The following is a 23,151-nucleotide window of genomic DNA, read 5'->3' on the forward strand; positions in this document are numbered from 1 at the left end:
GCCAACACTCTACAACATCTCTCCTTGACTAGGCTGGATATATCATTTACTGTGAATAGACTTACTCAATCCATGCATTTGCCTACTAAAAAACATTGGATCGCTGCCAAATGCTTACTTCGCTATCTCAAGCACACTATTTTTCATGGCTTACATCTACGTCACAAGCAGCCTCTCTCTTTTCATGCCTTTTTTTATGTCGATTGGGCATGTAATCCTCATGATCAAACCTCAACTTCGGCATACCATGTTTATCTTGGAGGTGACTTAATTTCTTGGTCATTTAAAAAACAAAAACCAATTGCTCGATTTTCTATAAAAGCTGAATATAGCTTTGTTGCGTCCACTACCACCAAACTTTCATGACTTCTATCTCTTCTCCAAGAACTTGGCATCAACACTCCACCTCCTACCATCTATTGTGACAACATGGAGGCCACTCATCTCCATACAAATCCCATCTTGCATTCTCGAATGAAACTCATTGCTCTTTATTTCCACTTCGTTTAAGACAAAGTGGCTTCCAATATTCTTCGTGTGGCTCGTTTTTTGTCTTAAGATTAGTTGGATGATTTTCTCGCTAAACCATTTTCTCGAGTGTGCCGACCAACTCAGAATCAAGATTGGTGTCTCCAATAGGTCCACCATCTTTCAAAGGCATATTAGAATAAATATATCTAGACATTTGCATGCACCTAAACAATCATACGAACTAGGGCATTTGAATTCAAAATCCAATTGACTGAGAGAGAGAGAGAGAGAGATTTTCTAACTAAGAGTATGTTTAACAATAATTTTAAGAAATGTTTTTAATTTTTCTATTATTTGAAAATTTTTATCTTCCAAATATTAAAAATATAAGAAACACTACTTAAAATCATTGTTAAACATATTCTTAATTATAAAAATAGTTTTTTTTTATTTGGAGGCCTATAATTTCAATTTTTTAATTAGATTGAAGCTACATTTAGAAAATATAATTTATGATTTTACATGGATGCCAGATTTTTCATATTTTTTATTATTTTGTCTTATTTTTAATTTAAAAATCATGAATAATAATAAAAATAGACAAATAAATAAATAAATATGCAATAAGAACCTAGGTTTGAATTTATTTAGTACTTATAGATTATTCATGTGATTTTATATTTTATTTAAATTGTTTTTTAAGATTATATATTAATTTTAATGGTAAAGTAAAATAATTTTCTATTCTTAAAAATAAAATATTTTCAAATAACACCTTTTAATTGATGAACATATAAATATTATTTTTTAAAGGTATTTAAAAGCTTTTTTTAAAAAAAAAAGTTAAAGAATATTTTAGATTCTCAAATAAACTTTTATTCTACAAAACATCAAAAAATTATTTTAAAAAACTATTTCAAAACACTTCTCAAACTAAGCCTAATTCCTCTTATATGAAAAAATGGGTTTCCTTGAAGTTTGTGGGACCCACATCCTTTTTCATTTTTACATGCAAATAAAGAAGGAAATGAAATGAAGGAACACTCTCATTCCTTTTATTCCCTTTCATGAAAGCATCCCTTCCACTCCCTTTCATGAAAGCAAATATGTAATATGATATTTATAGAATGAAAACTAAATTAACATAATAATTTCTTCAAAAATGAGACTTGAATAAAACCAATTAGTCCTTTAATACCAATACATGGATATGGATAGGGGTTCAAACCACCCATCCAAAGTTTTAAGAGTGACATTGTTACAACCCAATACTAAGTTTTTAAACAAAATAACAAGATTATCCATGTCTCTTGTTTATGATAAGAATCCAAAAGGGTGAAAGAGAATTCAAAAGACTAAAAACAGAAGAAAGTTCCAGAGAGAAAAAAGGTTAATAGTCTTTTTCAAGGAAAAAGGTTTGTCCAATCCTCTTCCAATCCTTACACTGGAAGCTTAAGGAAACATTTTCAGCCGTGCCCGGCCAATCCTGATTTCGGAAACTTTAGGAAACATCTCAGTTGTGCCTGCCCAATCCTTGTTTAGGAAAAAGTTAGGTTTGAAGTATGTCACTAAGAACAACTATGACAAATGACAAAATATGAGTTTGCTTTACCTTATAATGCTTGTATTATTTATACTTACCTACTATTTCTTTACACGTAAGTCCTGTATCCTAGTATCTTATTTTATTTCTTTGTCTGATCTTATTTTAATACCTTGTCATAAAATAAAGCTTTTATGTATGAATTAAAAAGCAGTTAAGGGCCAGAGTTCATTACAAGAATTGTTGGCAATAGCCTCTACACATAAACACTAAGAAACTATGTTCAAAACATTGATTTATCTTTATCTAACAGGTCCCTCCATCAAATAGCTATGATGTATAATCAGTTTTAAGAGTGTGCCCTGTGATCATATTGTTCCCACTCTAGACTCCCTGGGGCAATAACTATTTCCTGCGATTTAAAAGTATGCATGACAGTACTATTCATGCCACTCAAATGAAAGGAATATGTCAAAGGGAATTCTGTGTTTCAATTCACATACAATAAGCAGCATGGCACATGGAAAAGATTTTAGGTAATAAGCCGCATGAATATGTCATGGGCATGAATTTCCGGATTACCTAGTAGAGATGGTAAGTGGTAACAGATCCCCAGACTTCTCGTGGCAAACCGCTTACATTGTAAAATCTATGAGAAAATTAACCCTTGATGAGAATGCATCTTATAGGGGACCCCTCAGCACCAAACAACCTCAGAGGTAGGCAATGGACCGAATATATTCCAGGTTTGATGTCGTCCAGTTTCAGGCCTTCCACAAGAATGGTTTCCTGTAGCAGTTTAACAGAGTCAGTGTTGCTGATGTTGCTTTTCTAAACACCAAAGAAGCAAAGCACAATTTTCTGTTCCTTTTTTTCCTTTATTGTTTTTGCAGAGAAGAAAGGATACAAGTTAATAAGAAATTGCATCATCTCTTAGCTCATCTACATTTAATTTCTCCATGAGATGCAATCTTTCTCTTTGATAAATCACATGGGATGTCAATTTCATCTTATGTAAGTGACAAAACAAACAGGAAACGAGCAAATGACATTTAAACCAGAAGCAGTTGCATTTCAAAACAAAGATCAGGCCACCACTCCTGCTAGTTGCTATGCCATCTGAATAGCAACCCTAATGATGAAGAAGGTGGAATTGATCCAGAATATTTCTTAAGTATCAGACACCGTATTCATAATAAAAATTCATACTTTGAAACCATTATTAGAAGCTAACAAATGAAAACGATGGCAGTCATAAATAGTAAGTACTGTTACCTGGCCATTAAACCACCACATATGAATTCTTGTATTATTTTTAGTATACTGAACCATTTTATTCATCAAAACTTTTTATGATCAAATAATAGCAAATATATATATATATATATATGACAATCCTTGAATTGTTTTAAGCAATGGACTATGTTATTCAATTAAAGTACCATATCTATGAAAAAAAAATGTAGTATTTCAACTAATAAGAAAACTTGCCCTGCCTCACTTTGTATATGCCTGATACTACCTCAAAGCCCCTAATAGTGGTTGCTGAGGGAGGTCCCTTGATAGATCCCCACAAAAGTGCCAGGGCACAGAGCCCAGATATTTAGATACATGGGGACAGGGAGCAGAATCTGGTGGTGGGTTGTGCATGAACCTGTCACACCTCAAATTGTGGGCACAGCTCCTTCATTGCTAAATGATTAAGATGGTTCAAACTTTTTGGGAAGGAGATGAAAGCTTGCTGAGGTGGATGATGATGACACCCTATAAAGTGACTAATTAACCAGTTTGCAAAACAAGTTTGCAGTCCTGGGCTCTTAAACTCAGTGTATGCAGACAGCAAAAGCCACTATTGGGCCTGCAACCCCAGTGAGTTGGCTCACTCCTAGCCCCCATATAATATTCAAGTGGCCACTATTTAAGATGTCAAGCATCTTGAGCCCATTCCTGGGAATCTCTCTAATCTACATAGAGATTCCAACCCTTATGGCTCACAACACCCTGCCAGATTTTCCTCTCCTGTCAAGCTGCTTAGCTCCCCTCTAGTTCTGAAGCAACTCTCGTCATCCACATGGCTGATGCACTTTACATGAGAACCACGGTCAACCACCCATAAAAATTCTTGCAACCCGAGAAGGAAACCATGTGACTAAAATTAACATCCAAGTTAAAGATCTATGATTGGCTCCTAGGCCCTATGGGACTTGAGCCATTATAATCTATAATAATATAAACATTATTAATCTGAAATATTTTACATTTATATACTGTGATAAAATCTGATATTTTGAGGAACATCAGATCTTTACCTAATTATCCATCCTAAGAAAAATAGATCACTAGGAGAAACATCAAATGAATACAGCATTTATCTCTTTGCTAAAGGAATATCAGGTTCTAACCATGACTTTAGTCCTGAACAAGTTCTCAAGATAAGAAGCATACTATAGACATCAAAATTTTTAGTGAATTAAATTATCACTAAATTAGTCTTCAAAATTATGGCTTCCCAATTCAATAAAATTTAGGTTCAATAAGTGATAGATTATACACATTGGACACGTGGCATATATTCAAAGGGTGACACGTAGCAAAATTTAGGAGGCTACAAATTTAGTTTTGCAAAAAAAAAAAATCTTCCAATTGAAGTCAAACGAGAATTAAAAAATAAATATTATCTTGTTGGAAAATTTCCTTAATGAATGAAACAAGTTGCTAAAATAAAGGAACTGGATTCTTTGAATTAAGCAACTAAATCGTGGGAGTTCCAAATTTAAATTTCACCTATAAATAATAGTGACTTCCTTCAATGAAGGGGACTTTGGATCAGCAAAACGACTCCACACAAGAAAAGAGGTTTCACAAAGAAGAAAAAACTTCACAAAAATCTTCCTACAAGTTCGAGAAATTGTAGAAGAACTACACACGTGTTCTTTGCCTTTCAACAAAATCATTCGGGAATAAGCCACTCTAGGCCCTCGGTTGACTTTCAAAACAAAGAAAATACTTTTGTCGTCTACTTTCAAATTGTTATCAAAGTCATTTGAGAATAAGCCACCACAGGCCCTTGATTGACTTAAAGCTTCACAAAATCTCTTTGCAAGTTCAAGAAATCACAAAAGAACAACATACGTGTTCTTCGCCTATTGACAGTCATTCAGGAATAAGCTTCACCACAGGCACATGCACTCTCAGTGGAAACATTGATGTTAGAATGTCACTACTTTGCTCCATAAAGAGAGAGTTACAGCTTCAAATATATATATATATATACGAGGCAGCAGAGGAACAAAATGAGCAGTGTGTATGTGCATGTGTGCATGCATAGTGTCATGGATGTCCTACTTTTGAAGATTTGTCATATCAGGTATCCACATTATGTTCTACCCATGTTTCTGTCAACATTGGCATTATGTAAATCTTAGATAATATTGGCTCCAGCTGAGTTGAATGATACATCACATTGAATTCATGTCTGAAGAAATAACAGCATAAAGAACCAGGATTTCCAAATCTAATTTAACATCTCATCTAGGACAGAATTAGAAGTGATGTAGAATAACCCTAGGATGTTGCCTACACTCAAATAGGTGGGCTAGGGTTTTTTTTTTTTTTTAGGGTTTAAGGAGAGGAATAAGGGATAAAGTTTATGGTAGAAAAAAAAATAAGAAAAATAGGGAGAAAGAAGATCCGACAAAGAAGAGATAAAAACTTCTAAGGCCTTCTAGAAGTCCCACCTAAAAGAAAATCAATGGAGTCTCACCATTGAGCATTGCAACACTTGCAATTAAAAAAAAATGTAATATTATTAACATCAATCAATCACTTTGATTTACATCGATTAGCCTTATTTACAGGTCTCTCTAAGAAATCCAAAGTCTACTAGAATTCTAATAACCCATTATGACTCTAATTCTAATTGTCTTATTACCTAATTAGTTAATCCTAGTTTGACTTTAAATATTAATCCTACTTTAATTCCAACTAATACTAATACTACTTAAAATTTATTCACATCTTTCCTTTTCGTTCTTGAATATACTTTAAAAAGTTTTCCACCATCAAGAAGTATCTATTATAGTCTGGGAACAAAAATAGGATTGTAAACATAGGTCAATGAAATTATCCCCATTAGGGGGCACCCAAAATGACACTTCACCTAATACATAGACTTGCTTAAATAAAACAGCAAGAGCAATTATTTAAGACTTAAATAGTTAACTAATTATTGAAAACAGAAAGTTGAAGTATTCCTAATTCATCAATGAAAAACTCTTACCCTGCCTTTAAGAAAAGCATAATGAGCAGAAAGTAAATCAGAATATGCAGCAACAGATAAGTAATCAATCCCTACATTTCATAACAGAAAAAGTTGTCAGTGCAACAATTAATTTTGCAAAAGAAATTCACAGAAAAATATCATAAAGCAAGAAGAGACTATAATAAAGTTCCCAGTAAGACACAAAACCAAACAAAGAACAAGTAGCAACCAAACACAAGAAGATAATTCTGTAAATACATATCAATGAGGGTAGGTGATTATAGGGAAATACGGAGAGGAAGAGGGAGGTCCATGCTTAAGTGTAGTTAGTGAAAGGTATGAAGTGGGGGTGTAGAAGGCAATCAAAAGCAGGTAGGAGATTTTTAACAGTAGAATCGGTTCAAGGTGGGCAATGGTAGGAGCATGAAATTTTGGAGGGATAAGTGGTGTGGCGATTTGCCCCTAGGAGAGGCTTCTCTTGCGTTGTATTCCATTGATACTACCAAGGATTCATGAGTGGCTAAGGTGTGGGAGCAGGAGGGGGAGAGTGGTGGCTGGAACTCTCGTTTTTCAAGATAGATCGATGACTGGGAGCTTGATGGGGTGGAGACGCTCCTGAGGAAATTGCAAGCATAGATAATTGGTAGAGATGTAGAGGATTAAATGGTTTGACTAAACTAGAAGGTTATGGTTTTTTCAATTAAAACTCCATGCTCTTCTTTGTCCAATGAAAGAAGAGAGGCTTTCCCTTCCAATGTTGTTTGGAATCCTTGGATCCCATCAAGAGTTAGGTTTTCTTTTTGGGAAGCTAAGTGGGAAGGACATTGATGCTGGATCAGCTTAAAAGAAGGGAATTGAAGATGCCGAACAGATGCTATGTGTGCAAATGAGAAGAAAAATAATGGACCACATTCTCCTTCATTGCTCAAAAGCAGTCATCTTAAGGTAGCTGATCTATGCTCTGTGTAGCATAGAGTGGGTAATGCACTCCTAAGTAGGGAAAGCCTTCTAGTGTGTTGGCATGGATCCTTTATTGGGAAAAGGAGGAAGAAAGCTTAAAAAGCTTTACCCTTATGCCAATTTTGGACCATATGGAAGGAGAGAAATAGGAAGACATTTGAAAATACTAAAAAAACGGATCAAGCAATCAAACAATCATTCATGTATAATTTTTTGAGGTGGTTCAAAGTGTGCAAAGGAGATTGTGCTTTGTCCATGTTAGATTTTATTGATTAGCTGAGCTCTGTGTAGTAGCTGGGAGTTGTATGTCTCCCTCAACTTTAGGTGACCTACTTTAGCGTGCCCTTTCATCAGGTGTTGTTCCATATAATGAATAGAATGTTTATTTCCCTATTAAAAAATAAATACATATCAATGAAAGGAAACAATTTCATTTTTAAATCGGTTTAAAGGACCCAAAGGTAATTCCAGGATAAGAAATTAATAGAATTTGTGTCTACTTTTGTAAGTGGAGTTGTAATGAACAGTTCACATAATTCAAGGATTTAAGAACCATTGATAAAATGAAACTGGATGAAAAAAAAAAACTGAAAATTCAGAGGTGGCGTAGGAAGTCAGAGGGGGAACAGAACATTAAAGTAATGGCTTTTACATTTGCAAGCCCATAACCTTTCCTTTTTTGGTAGTTCCATATGCATATAAGCTATTGGTCAACTTAAGAGCAAATAAAGACCAACAAATCTTGTGCGTCAAATAATGGAACACAAATGAAAAGGGTAAATGCAAACCATACATGTACATGTCTATTGTAAGAAACAATAGGGAGTAAATTTGTTATCTTGGGGTGCCATCCACAAGTATAGGTTAAATAGGATTTGCCCATACAATTATAGTGGGCATGGAAGAAAGAAATATACTATAGGACTGTCAACAAGGCATATACCTATCAGACTGAAGGAGCAGTTCTACAGATGGCTTTGTGACAAACATGATTGATCATAAAAGAATTATGAGTGAATATTCAATAAACAAGTCCATGAAAGGAGCCTAATGATGAAAGCACAGATGATGGCTGGAAATACAAGAAAGGATTGATTGAAATGACTGGAAGTGAAATGCCAACCAGAGACCAGAAAATTTTGGATGAGATGATTTTTAGACGTGCAACACAGACAAATTTGTGTGATCATGCACATAACACAAATGAATTTGTATGATCTTGAACATAAAAAAATGATCCCAAGCCAGAGTAAAAACTCAATGGAAAATTTGTGTGATCATGCATGTAACACATGAATCTATTTAATGGCTGAGCTAACAAACAAAAAAAAAAAAAAATACTATCCATTCTGGAAACTATGAACAGAGACATAAATGTCAGAATCTAGTACAGATACAATATACTTGATTCAGTGAAAAAAGAAAGATACCCCTTGCCAGATAGCTCCAATCTGACAAAAAGAAAGTGTTCATCTTACCAACAAGTTTAATGTTAGTATTCTCCACTAGCCATTTTGCCCCATCCTGTGTGAATCCCACATAGCTTGTGTCAAATTTCTTTGTGAACATAAGTCGCCTGAAATGAAGTAAGTTTTGAGTCCACATGCAATTTCTTCATATCATATAACCTTCAAATTATAACCTTTTTGGAGATTCATCACTCTTCAAATGGCATGCTAATGTTAAAGAAATAGTATGACATTTCAGAAAAAGTGCAGACTATTTCAAACTTTTGGCCACTGTCAGCAGAAACATAAAGACAACTGGAATTCATAATATTGCACATCAATAAATAAGAATATAAGCCATGAACATATTGATAAATCATGCAAGTAGAGCCTAAAGTTTAAGAAAATGTTGGATTGTAAAAGAGATATACCATTACTACAATGATAGCAGGCCAATTACTATAAAAGATTAAAGCCTAAATACTATAATATAGGTAACCACAGAATTAACTTTTTGACCTCAATGGATGATAAATTTAAAGAGAAGTGCCTTCAAGCAAATAAGAAACTTCAGTGAAGTAACTTCCCTTCTATTAAAATTTTTAAGAGGAAGATTAATGCACAGATAAAGGCATTTTCAATAAATTTAAGATGATGAAAACAAATAGATTGGAATAATTTACATTAAAGCAACTTCCAGTAGAATCAAATGTCAAATGAAACAATCATGGTTCAAAAGAAATCTCATTTACTGTAGCTACTAAAGGACACTGACCTCAATTATTACTTAAGAAAAAAAATAATTTGAACATGGCCTACATGATGGAATTCTGAAAAAAAAATGTCAAAATAGATTTACCTGTCCGTGTTTAATGTCCTGAAAAGCACACGACGTACTCCCTTAGGAATATTTAAGGACTCCATAACTTCAGCTGCAACATGCAGATATTGTTAACCTAATAGGTTGCAAATTAAATAAGAGAGGTGACATCATTTTCCTATTAGTTGTCAATATATGTAAATTTTCAGTGGGTCCTTGTGAATACAGAAACTTGTCAGTAGCAAAGCAAAAGAGGAACCAGTTCAGGATGCCAACTACTCTTCCATTGAAGGCATACACAAGCAATGATGCATCAATTTGATGTGCATTATAGATATGAATCACTGAAACGTACGTATAAGACACAACTCTTTTAACCATGCAATTATAAAAATATAGTTAAATAATCCAGCTCTACATATCAAACTCGCTAGATATAGTACCTTTGACTGCAAGAGGAATTAACATATCAACACAACCAGAGTGTTGAGTTAATTCACTGGGGAATACTCCAAGAATTTATTTTTTTTTTCCCTGTTTCAATTTTAGTGTGATAAGTTCCAGTTTATCTTCTTTATACCTCTCATATATCCTTCAGATTTGCTCAGGATATATTGTCTCACTAAATGAAAGCATGAATAAGCAAACAGTGTAGTGAAACAACAATGGACCTCCATAGGACTTTTGATAAGTTCACATTTGGACAATCACTCAATTTTAGACAAGCACTTCCCCACAAAGAAAGGCTCTTACTTTTTACTTCAATTAGTATGCATCTCTTCTGTTCAGCGTGGAAGTTACTTTCAGATAAGTGGTTTCCTATTCGGTAAGAACATCTTTCACTACAGAGGTTAATCACCACACAACCTTTAGGGGCCCCACCTTGGCCCCTATTCAAGCTTTTATTAGCAGCTCCAGTTGAGTAAAGTCCAATCCCCTTGCAGCTTTAATTTTGGCCACCTAACAAGTCTTCTAGTCATTGCTGGCCACTATTTGGCCATTATATACACCTTAGGGTGTTTAGTTCTTTATAAACCATTTGTTTGCCCAATTTAGGCCATTTAATTGGCTTATTTTTTATCATCATAACTTTCGAAATTCAATTGCCAACACTGACCTGTGGGTTATAATCATTTTCTCATTGTATCTAATTATATTGCTCAAACAACAGAAAGTGGGTTTCACAGAGCAATGCTAGTGACATGGGAAAACATATTTGAGCCAAGCAAATCTAAAGTTAGTCTCACCTTCAATACAAAACACTGCAGCAATTTTTACACACACAACAAAGATTTATCACCAAATCAATGATGATGGCAACTTAAAAGGTTTTGGCCAAATCAATGATGATGACAACTTAAAAGGTTTTGGTGAAGAAAAAAGTTGGGATGAAATGTTAGGAGCAAGTCCCCATTTACAAATACCAAGCAAGAATAAACAAAATAGCAGACAAAGCATATACAGGATTTATAGCGGTTCACTCTCAATGTGAAAGTTACGTCCACTTTGCCGCTAGAGATTCTTCACTATAATCAAAGAAAAATTACAGGGTGATCTCACGCCTCCCAATAATCACTCCTCTGTTTTTCATACCTAAAATAGTTGTCCTAATAATCTCTTATATAATATGAAAATTAGTACAAACTAATACATGTGTAGAATACTCAAAACACCCCTTCAAAATTTGCCTTGGGGGCATCGATCTATGGTCTTGGGGAAGAATGTGATGTATGATTAAGCTTCACACAACTCAACATGAAATTTTGACATTTAATTTTTAAGCACCAAAACTCCTACCAATAAGGAATGGATATGCCTTATAGAAAAAAAGTGAAAGGAGAAGTCACAAATGAGAGCAAAAGATGTCATCAAAAGCAATAGGACCAGCTACTAGCCATAGAATTGGCACAAATTGGTACTTTACTTGAAACCCACTTGAGGAAGTACTCTTGATCAGGTTGTCAACTAGCATACACATCATAATTTTGAAAGTTTTTCTTTTCAACTTATTGTGCTAAATTTAGTTACAATGCTTTTGGTGGTCAAAAAATTATTCATAAGGAATGTGAACATTGAATAAGCTAAGATTATCTTATACCCTCCAAAAGAACAATGAGAGTGCATTATAGAAGTGACACTAAAGCCAAAAATTGTAAAAAAATGCTAAAAAAATGCAAAATCTGCTCTTAACCCAAGCTGGCATGCTAGAATTTCTTGAAGCCTGTGGCCTGAATTCATTATATTCTGTTTCTTCTTCGGAAGACCTCAGAGCAATGATCCAAGGAATTTCGTTTTCCATTATTTGGTTCTAACAGGCAAATTGTTATAGAAGATCATGCCAGCCAAGTATAATCAGCTATCATGTTATGCTCATCTCAAAGAGCATTTACTGGCGGAAGAAATATTTGCAATAACATATCAAGAAGCTTATCAGAAACACATACCGGTTATGTTCTTATTCCTTGGAACATCAACTAGCAGAGCAGGACCTGTTGAAACCAACAAATATGATCATCAGTAAAATCTAATGCATAAATGCATAGTAGCATAATATCTTCTATTTGATAAAATCCCATTGCAAAAGAAAAGGAAAGGGAAACCCATGTACAAGCAAGGGAAATCCAGAAGACCAAAACAGACAACAAGCAGGAAAGCAAGATTGATAGAAAGATAAGGATTGTTGGAAATCTAAAGATGAAAAAACCCCCCGAGAAATCTTAAATTAGAGGCCTATGAGAAAAATGATCTTCACAAACATCCTTCCTTTTCAAAAAGAGCCTCTGACCTTTGCAGGTGAAAAACCTTGGAAAAAGATTGAGTAGAGCTATTGTAATTTCAACAAACATATTGCTTTTGATACTAGGATACTAAAACCGTTAGCATCAAATAGGCAAATACAACTTATAAAACCAAAGAAGCACTAATTTGATGACAATTATCATCAACTCATCTCCAGACTGAGATAACTCACATCACTGTAATGATAAAAGACCTCTCAAATCTCAATAGCATATGAATGTGAAGGTAGGTAAGCATCTTCTCCTGATAATTATAACTGAGAGTTAGCAATCAATTTCCTTGGTACCATCCCACCGTATCTAATTTAATGAGTTAATTTTTAAGTTCAATCAAGCCATTTTAAATATGCTGAAAAAGAATCTTAGAGAATGAGCAATAATCAGTACTCAAAAGGAACCTCAGATGCACACCAAGACCATCTATGAAGCTCCAAGAAGGCTTGTAAGGTGTGTACACCTATGTTTGTCGGTAAAAATTCTTCAATTCCCATGGATATCTCATAAGAGGGATCTATTTCAAATAATTGGTACCAAACAAACTTTCACAATTCCCATCTCTGGAAACTTATTTTCATTTTCATTACCAATAGTGCTACTGAAAAACGAAAAGGATAAGAACATACTCTACTCCCCAAAATGAGAACCAGATTTCATTGAAGCTTTAATATTCCCAGGAAAGCAGGAAAAGGGAATTTGAAAACAGTTGAATTCGTAAAAGTGAAAACTAAACACATACAAAAAAAAATTATGAGGTATGAAAGGAAAAGCTGGTCCGAATAAAATCAGCGTTTTGTTTTACATTGCTGTAAGTGCAAAACAAGCATACGAAATGGCAATTTTATACATCTGGGCTCAAGTTTTCCCTTTCTGTGCAATTCAAATACGACCCAAGGCATTCAAAAACCTTTCATCTTTATTCCCTCCTTAGTCCTTAATAGATGATAGAACGTAAAAGAAATACGTTTTTGGAGGGAACGAAAATAATTCTTGGATAGTATAGAAATTTTAAAAGAGAAGTAAATTTTCTTCTTTCTTAACAACCAAACAGAAAGTTGCGCTGGAAACACAGGTCAAGATTACCATTGAGAACTTCAAGGTCAAGAGTATCGACATCGAAGCCGGCGTCGAAGTAGTGATCGAAGACGTGACCCGGGGCGTCGACGTGCGTGCCGGTGTGAGTCTGCATCTTCATTTCAGAATTATTGGCAATCGATCCGTTCTTCATACTCTGGGGCAGCCACAGGAACTGACCGATTCCCTCATCGGAATCAAAGGACGGCATATCAGGCGTGTATCGGTGACTGATGTCGAAGATGCGCCCACCGTCGTAGACTTCTTGTCTGACGGGGAGCAGGTCAACGTCGCAGGAAGCGGTATCGTAGCCAGAGGGATACGCTTCGGAAGCCAAGGTGACCACAGTGAGCACCGCGGCGCAGAGTAGCAAAAGCAGTACTGAAGATTTCATGGCGATTAGCAATGAGAATCTACTTGTTAGTGCGAGGGCCTATGCCCTACAATATGCAGGAAACTTCCTTCTCGGCGCTTGCCACTGCCCAGCACCGGTGGAGTAAGAACACGGGAGTCTTTCTACAAAATCGGGCACTAACATTTGAAATAGAATGTTGAATTTGTCGTTATCTTCTATGGAAACAAATTTCGTTTTACTATATAAATTTTGATGCCACGTAAGGATTAAAATAATATTTAAGGACATTTTTTTTATTACTTTTTTATTTCATTTATAAAATTACAATTAAAAAACCCATTTTAATTGATTTATAGAAATTATATTAAATTAAATTTTAATTTTAATTGATTTTTATTCATTCGAATTGAATATCTTTTATAATAGAATTCTTTATTTTTCATTATTTAATAAATAAAATTAAAATTCAACGTATTTTATCCATTTATGAAAACTAATTTTTCATAAATGATTAATAAAAAAACAAAAAATGCTGTTTTAAAAAATATTTTATTTCAACTTAAATTTAAATTTTAAATAATTCAAATCATGAATGCATGAGTTATATTTATGTTTATTATTTTAACTATATTTATGAGATATCTATTTAATAAAAATTTAAAAAAATTAAAGCAGTGTCGATTATATTGGGCTCCAGTGTTGGGCTGCTGGCCCATTTCCTAGGGTAGGCAATCATGGTTAATGGGCCTCACGGGCCGGCTGTGGTCCACCTCAACCTGGCCAAAAAACAAAAAAAAAGCCTTCTACTCTATGAGAGAGAGCACGTGCACAACCGTTGGCTTCATACAACTTCGGTGGATGAAATCACAACATGTGAGAGAAAAATATCTGACGTACGGATCGGTGTACAGTGACAGAATTATCGTGTTCCGGTGCTTCCACCTCAGTCCTCACTCCTCACCCCCCTTCATCAATGCTCATGCTCTCAACATCCACAAATTTTTGGGACACGAGTTTTTTCTTCTTCTACCTTCTTAATTACATGATATATCATATTCTAAAAATAAAAAATATAAGATTAAATATGTGACACCATTATCTACTTACATTACTATAAATTCAAATATGATTATTTTTATGGAAAATTTTCTAAACTTTGTCCTAAAAAATATAAATAAACAAATTTAACGATGTCATTATTTTAAAATACGTCAATATAATATAACATGTCATAATTTTAAAACACGTTAACAACGTTAATAAAGACTTATATTTACATAATATAAAAAACTTTTTTTTTAATGTGGGAAAAGTACTTTTATGGATTATAGATACTCCGTGTCAATCCCTCCGCCTATTTGGATGAAAAAGGGTCGATAGGTAACTTGATTTTTGCTTTTATAGTAGGCTACTTTTGGATTTGGTAACATGGATAGCTATTCCTAACCAATTATTGTGATTCTCTATTTATTACTTTTCCATGTCGACCACCTATGTCCAGTCAACTTTCACTTTTGGAGATATCAAATGTTATTAATATTATGATTAACCGTCTATAGTTTCATAAATATTAGGAGAGGATCAAAATTTTATTTAGGGTGAGTTTGAAATCATTCTAAGAAATGTTTCAAATTTTTTTAATATTTAAAAATTAAAAATATTAAAAAAATTAATAATATTTCTTAAAATCACTCGCATATGGATTCTTAGAGTATATTTAATTCTACATTTGATTTGTTATCTTATGACTGTCTTTCATGAAAAAAAACTAATTGAAGTGAAGGATCTTCTATAAATAATAAAAAGTTAAGTCAACTATTTAATCAAATGATGTTAAACATGTTTCTCATTTATTCTCAAGAAACAAGTTGATAATTTCTTTGAAAAATTATGCTCAATTTCATATATGGTAAATCTATCTTTCAAAAACATTCCCATAAAAAAAACTAAAGTGGAGTTTTTTTAAACATTGTAAAAAGAGATTCGTTTGTCTGATATTTATATGAATAAAACTTTATAATTATTAAGAAGTCATGTAATCTTCCATCTCGAGTTAGAGAAACCTAGCCAAAGAGGGGATCAGTCTCATTGACTTCTTATGCTTTCATATCAACAACTCAAATCATCCACTAAAAGGATGACCCGATCAAGAATATGAACCATAAAAAATAAAAATTATTAAATCAATTACAGAAATACAAGCAAGTTATAATACCTACTAGCCAAAAAGGAAACCATTCAATAATATAAAAAAATTAAAAGCATTTCCAAAAATTACTTTCATACTAGCTTTTAATATATAAAAGTTGTTTTATATTTGTGATTTTCATTAATAATGGAAAGAAATATGGATTTTCAATTTCAATGTAAATTATTTATAGAAAACAAATGAATAAATAATAAATATTTTATGATTAAGATATTGATCGGAAGTATAAATGGGTAAGTGTGAACGTCAATGAGAGTTGTGAGAAAGTGGTCTCCAACTGGCCAAAGACCATGCACCACTGACATCCCTATTCTAATTTCAAAGACCCACGCCGAGGCTCAAGGTCCCACTCACTTCCCAACCCCACCACCCCAACGCCCCATTCTTCTCTTTCAAATACAAAAAGGAGATCGAGAGGTGATGCCATTGCTGCAATTTCTAGCTCTTCTCGCCATGTCTCACCTCTCTCTTCTGTTTCTCTTCTCCGTCTTCTCCGCCACCCATGCCCTCACTCTCCCCTCCGACGTCTCTGCTCTTCAATCCTTCAAAGCCTCCATTAAACCCTCCTCTGTTTCTCCTTGGTCATGCCTCGCTTCTTGGAACTTCTCCACCGATCCATGCTCTGTTCCTCGCCGGACTCATTTCACCTGTGGTATTTCTTGCTCCGCAGACTCCACCAGGGTGATATCAATCACTCTCGACCCTGCTGGATACGCCGGCGCTCTCTCTCCGGCCATAGCCAAACTTACCCAACTTACCGTCCTCGACCTCTCTGATAATTCCTTATCCGGGTATGTTCCAAGCGCACTTTCCTCTCTTTCCAACCTCCAAATCCTCACCCTCCGGTCCAACTCATTCTCTGGTCCTCTCCCTCAAGCCATTACCGCGATCAAGTCTCTTGAATCTCTCGACATTTCTCATAATTTTCTATCTGGGTCGCTCCCCAAAACCATGGTTTCTCTCTCCAGCTTGAGGAGACTCGATCTCAGCTTCAACAGGATTACGGGGACCCTCCCCAAGCTTCCGTCGTCCTTATCAGAACTCGCTCTCAGGAGCAATTCTCTATCTGGGTATCTCCTGAAATCGTCCTTCGACGGTTTAACTCGATTGGAAGTAGTCGAACTCAGCGCAAACGCCTTCACGGGGCCAATACAAAGCTGGTTCTTCCTCCTCCCTTCCCTGCAACAGGTCAATTTAGCCAACAACAGCTTCACCGGTCTCGCGATCTTGAAACCCACCGCCAGCGACCTCGTCGCCGTCGATCTGGGCTTCAACCAGATCAAAGGCTACGTTCCCACGAATTTCTCAGCCTTCCCTCTCCTCTCATCACTCTCGCTTCGCTACAACCAGTTGCGTGGCCCAATTCCGCTGGACTACAGCAAGAAGGAGACCCTAAAGAGACTATTCCTGGACGGGAACTTCTTGAACGGAAAAGCGCCTGTGGGATTCTTCTCCGGGTGGTCGGGGGTATCGGGGAGCTTGGGGGACAACTGCCTACAGAGCTGTCCGACATCGTCTCAGCTGTGCCTACCATCACAGAAACCCAACTCTATTTGCAAGCAAGCCTACGGAGGAAAACCAAGGTCATAGTTAGAGAGATCTGTCAGCAATCAGCATAATATTTGTATTTTAGAATCCTCCTACTTCTATGTATTTTAATTGTTAGTTTTAAAAAATAAAAATACATCTTCACTTGTAATATAATTAATAATTGAAGCTTTAGCACATGGCGGTGTGCTTAGAGGATTCATTCTAGCCTCCCTGCATCCCTCTTTTTGTTTAGTAGAAGAAACAAGACAACAAGGGTAGGTGGATGGATGGATGACTAAGAGCTGTTTGGCACTCATTTTGGAAAACGCTTTTCTGGTATTAAAAATAAAAAATTATTTTTATTAAATAATTCTAAAAAAATAGCTTCTCAAGTTTTTTTAAATCATTCTTTAATATTTTATAAAACAAAAATCTATTTGAAAACCTAAATATTTTAAAAATATTTTTTATATCCAATGATTCATTTTTTATCATTTTACATGCTTATATAATTATTTTTAAAAACATCTCTTATAAAACAACTAAAAGATATTATTTGAAAATACTCTCATTTTCTATTATGAAAAACAGAAAATAGAAATCAGTTTTCTAATTTCTAAAACATGTTTTTCTTTTCTTTTTTTCTAAATAATAAAAAACTATACTTGAAAACAATCCCGACACATATTCTAAGGGTGTTTGATACTATTTTCAGAAATAATTCTAAAAATTGGTTTTTGAAAAATGTTCTTTATTTCTTATAAAATAAAAGTTTGTTTAAAAATCTAAAATGTTTTTAATATTTTAAAAAAATAATTTTTATATTTAGTATTTTATTTTTAATCATATTATATGTTTATATAATTATTTTTTTAAACAATTCTTAAAAAACAAGTAAAAATAATAAAAAAAAATTAAAATATAGTTTTTAAAAATATCTTATTTTCTGTTTTTAATAATAAAAAACATAAAACAGTTTTTTTTATTGTTAAATGTGTTTTCTTATGTTTTTTGTTTTAGCTAATAAAAAATGTTATTAAAAAAAATTCTCAAAATGGTCCCAAATCTCTAAAAATTCTTATTTTTTTATATCAAAATTATTATTATTTTCTAGAATAACAAAACGAATACTAATTATTAAATTTTGATGAAAATTATACTGCAACCATGGTGAATGGTTAATGCATTTACTTGCATCAACAATGGAAATATTTTTTTTTATTTAATTTTTTAGTCTTCAATTAAATGTTTTTTTCAATGAGACAAAAGACCGTATCTCTGTCTGCTTGGATCAATTTATACAGAATTGTTGGATTTATAAATTATTGTGGTGGGCCTACATTGGGGAACATTTCCATTTTCTAGAAAGGCAGTGGATGGTACATTTTCTTTTCACCCTTCTTTCATTATTTTTCATCCCAAATAATTATAAAAAATGTATCAAAAATATTTCTTTTGTCAAATTTTTTAAATTAAAAAATTAAAAAATTAAAAAATAGTACACACCTATATGGTTCATTCTCTTTTTTCCAAACATCTTTTTTCCAAACAAATGATGGGATGTTGGAAAATCATCCAAAAATGATTTACACTTTTTTATTATAGAAATCATTAGTGTAATGACCCACATTCAACAACGTAGATATTGTCTATTATATATCTAAAAAAAACCTTCACTACTTTAAAACGCATTTATAAGGTTGAAAAAAAATTTATATTTATATAGCGTAAAAATTTTTTTCCACTATTCAACATGGGACATTACAAAATCACAATAATATCTCACATTGGATATGAGAAAAAGTTCATAGCATTATATAAATATAAACTCTTCTTAACCTTATAAGTGTATTTTAAAACCATGAAAATCCTTTTGGGTTTAGAGTTGATAATATCTCCAAAATTGGGTGCAGATCGATTCTTATTTAACCTCATAATGTCATCTGAAAATATTTACATGATTGAGTGCTTATAATTAATTAATTTTTTTTAAAGAAACATGAAATGAAATTAAAATTATTAAATATATTTATAATAATTATTATTAAAATTAAAACATAATTAAAATTTTATTTTTAAAAATAAAAAATAAATCTGTATCACCAATAATTTTGGGGTTGTTATTTAAGGCGTAATAAAGAAAAGTCGTTAATAAGAGTAGTTAAAGTAGGTATAAGGTGTCGGTGGTTTTGTGGCGTCCCCATGAATAACTCCCCGCCCTGCATTCTGAACTTGTACTCTACATCTAAGGCATCCATGTCCCACACTTGTTCCCTCCTTCAATTCCTTCCATTATTGTTTTTTCGTGTCCTTTTTAAATCATGACACGTGTACATTTTGATATTATATACTTTTAACGATAAAAATATAAGATTAATATTTTTTTTCAACTTATTTTTTACCCTAATCGTAAACAATTATTTTTTTATTTTTTCACCATTTTACTCTCCTTTATTTTTGTTTTTCCTTCCTTGGAAAGGGGATCAATCTTCCTTTCGTTTTCTTTCCCATGGTCCCATTTTGTCACCTTCCCTTTTCACATCTTAATGTCTCTTTTTTGAGCTTTTTCCTTTTTATTTCCCATCAAAATCAACCTCTTTGTCTCTTTACGTCATTTTCTTCCTCTATTATAACTAATCTACAACAAAAAATGATGTCTTTCTAAATCTTATTATATATATATTGGAGTTGAGTTTGAGTGTCAAAATCGACTAATCCGATCAAATACGAGAAAATTAAGGAACAGTTTATAGGAATTTTAAAACTATCCAAAAATTATTACTATTAAAAAAAAAATTCTCACTTTGACAACTCTCTCTCCCTAGAAACCAAGAAAAGAAAAAATGCATTTTCTTTTATCGATAAAAACAAAAGTAATAATATAATTCTTCTTTATCAAGAAATAAGGTATTTTCTCAAAATGTTTTCATATTTTCATAAAAACAAATGTTAAAGTTTTTGTATTGTGTGAAAAAAATGCTTCTCGTATTCTTAGTTTTATTCACGACTTTAAGAAAAAAAAAATGATCAATAAAACAACAAATCATAATTCTTAAATATTTCAAAAGGTGACCCGAAAAGCTTTATTTTTCATTAATATATTTTTCACTTCGATTTTATTTTGATAATCTCAACTCTAATCATCTTTGATCTTAAATATTGTGTCTGAAATAAACTTAATATATGTCGATCGCATTTTGGTAATCTCAACTATAATAATCGAGAGTAGAAGGTGATAGAAAGTTCAACCCTTAGTCGTGTCGCCATGGAGTTCACAAATGAGCTTCGACACCCATCATGCAATGGTGGGTCGGTCGAGTGTAACTAAAAATAATACATGCACTTGAATAAACAAATTGGTAGGAATTATGAAATTACACTATCGAGCGTCAGAGTAAAATGGCAATGATGGCTTGCATCGAAGTGGTATAGAAAATGAATCACAAAGGACGATAGAGGATCAGAGAGGGGAAGTGGTCTTCCACAAACTGATTGCTTGCACTCAAGATTTAGAGGTGGAAAATTGAATTGCAGAGCACTAGGCCTAGGTGCAGTGTTGGTCTCTCCTCAATCCTCCATTATTCAGCTGTCGACGTCATTGGAGACACTGAATTTAAATCCCTGCTCCTCACGTGACTACCCTCCTCATTTATTACTCTACCCTTTTCCCCCCCTTCATCTGCCTCACGTGGCTTTTTTTTTTTTTTTTTTTAATTTTATTTAGTTTTATAGAACAAATTAAAAAAAGGGGTGAAGATGATGGAGAATTTTAGTGTGACAATGGACCAGCTGTGTCACAGAAAAAAGGTAGGGAACCTAACCCACATGGGCCCTTCCTGGAAGCCACTTCCATTTTTTCGGAATAAAGGGTGCTTAAAAAAAGAAAAAAAAAGGAAAAAGAAGAATAGCATCCTCATCCTTTTGGGAAAAAAAAGAAATGAAATCGACATTATAACATAACCAACATAATGTTACCAACTTTAGGGTACCAAAACAAATTAAAGTCCCGTGCTCTTTAGAATACGAGCAAAAACCCGTGTTCATAAGAACACAAACAAAGTCCGCATTTTTATGAACATGAATAATAAGTCGTACTCATTAAAACATGATCAAAGATCATATTCATGTAAATACAATTATCATAGTCTTCACCGTTGAGGAGATAACACATGAACTCATGATGAAAGATAAAAACTAAGACACGTTTTAAAATAACTCAAATAATAATTGTGTGTGATTATAAAAAGAGTTGTTTATGTTTATAAAAATTGACGAAAAAGTCAATTAAATACGAATGAGTTTTTTTTGGAACAAACGCTTTTTTCTTTCTGGGTTTGATTGCTAATAATAATAATGTACAAGTTGGTATATTTAATATGTAATAGTGAGGGGACAGAAACACTGTGAAAGGGTGGTTCATACTTTCTTATTATGCAAGTTTTCAACCACTATTTTAAACCAAACACAATAGTTGGCAAGATGCTTTCAAAATAACATAACATTCTCCATTAATTAATCCTAGTTTAGACTAGGGGACGGCGCCGCATTAATCTATTCAAACAACTCCGTGTTTGGATCTTCGGAAAATATTTTTCTTCTAAGATTAATGCATGTAGGATTAAAGTAATGAAAGGGAGACTTTTTAATAGTAGAGATAAAGTTTGAAACCAATATCTCATGTGAGATCATAGTGCACGTGGCTTGTCCACGGTCCACCTCCTCCTTTTCTTGGTGCCAGTCCATTTTATATTTAACAAATTTTTAAGTGTTGGTTAAATAATTTAATCACCTTATATAATTAAGTGATTTAATTTATTTTTTAAATACATTTGATAAAATATCTCAATTATTAAAAACGCCTAACGTTGAATGAAATGAATGGCAAACAAGTAAACATTTGAAGCGAATAAAAGTAAAAAACAAACAGTAAAACTCAATTCTGACTTTTATATATATAAATTGCTTGTTTTTAGTTAAAAGATATAGTTAATATTTATTTTTTTATTACTTAAAAAGTTAATCCAACTTAATTCTATATATAACTTAATAGTATTAAGTATTAAGTTATTTATTCTGTTTCTATTTATTATTAAACATCGATAGAGTATTCAATAAAAAAAACCAAAAAATTTTTGAATTTTTTTTTTGTTTTTCAAATTTCAGATGGGTTTGTTTTTTCACACTTGTTTTTTATTTCTTAAGTTTTTTTTATGAAATAAAAAAACAAAAATAATTGACTTTTTAAGATGTTGAAGGTAATATATTGAGTTTTCTTTAATTTTTTAATGCTTTTTAAATTGTATTTTGGAATTAATTAAAAAATATTTTAGTTTTTTTTATTTAATAATTATTTTGAAATAAGTAATAAATAGAATACCGATAATATAAAGTCTGAAAAGCAAATTGTCTTAAAAAAAGCAAGCACCTCGAAGGCAAATAAAGGTAGACATAGTCTTCAAAGTATCAATTTCCGAGTGGTAGCTTTCTTGGCCAGATTGCATTGGAAACAGATGTGTAGTTGAGGAGCATGACAATGATGGACTGGAAGTTTGGAACAGGGAAGGACAAAACAAAATATTGGGTTTGTTGACCTTTGAGTTTTGGACATGTTGGATCTGGTTCACATAATTTGAATTGGGCTGGGATGGAGGAGAAAGGTGGGAGAGCCCAGCCCAAACCTGACTT

General features: G+C 33.1%; 2 protein-coding genes across 2 annotated transcripts; one reads left to right on the forward strand and one right to left on the reverse strand.

Moving 5' to 3' along the window:
• Positions 1-2,442: 2,442 nt before the first annotated feature.
• LOC100853810 (cyclase-like protein 2) lies at positions 2,443-13,938 on the reverse strand. Its single transcript, XM_003631635.4, is given in 7 exon segments — positions 2,443-2,704; positions 2,707-2,803; positions 6,294-6,364; positions 8,714-8,811; positions 9,543-9,615; positions 11,948-11,992; positions 13,382-13,938. Coding segments are annotated over 7 exon segments (810 nt in total). The 5' UTR covers positions 13,767-13,938; the 3' UTR covers positions 2,443-2,663.
• A 2,331-nt stretch (positions 13,939-16,269) lies between these two features.
• Positions 16,270-17,663, forward strand: LOC100248682 (probable inactive leucine-rich repeat receptor kinase XIAO). The gene has a single exon (XM_002285302.4). The coding sequence runs from the start codon at positions 16,357-16,359 to the stop codon at positions 17,524-17,526; it is 1,170 nt and encodes a 389-aa protein (XP_002285338.4). The 5' UTR covers positions 16,270-16,356; the 3' UTR covers positions 17,527-17,663.
• Positions 17,664-23,151: the final 5,488 nt, after the last annotated feature.

The sequence above is a fragment of the Vitis vinifera genome, chromosome 3, assembly GCF_030704535.1.
Source record: "Vitis vinifera cultivar Pinot Noir 40024 chromosome 3, ASM3070453v1".
Taxonomy (NCBI): Eukaryota; Viridiplantae; Streptophyta; class Magnoliopsida; order Vitales; family Vitaceae; genus Vitis; species Vitis vinifera.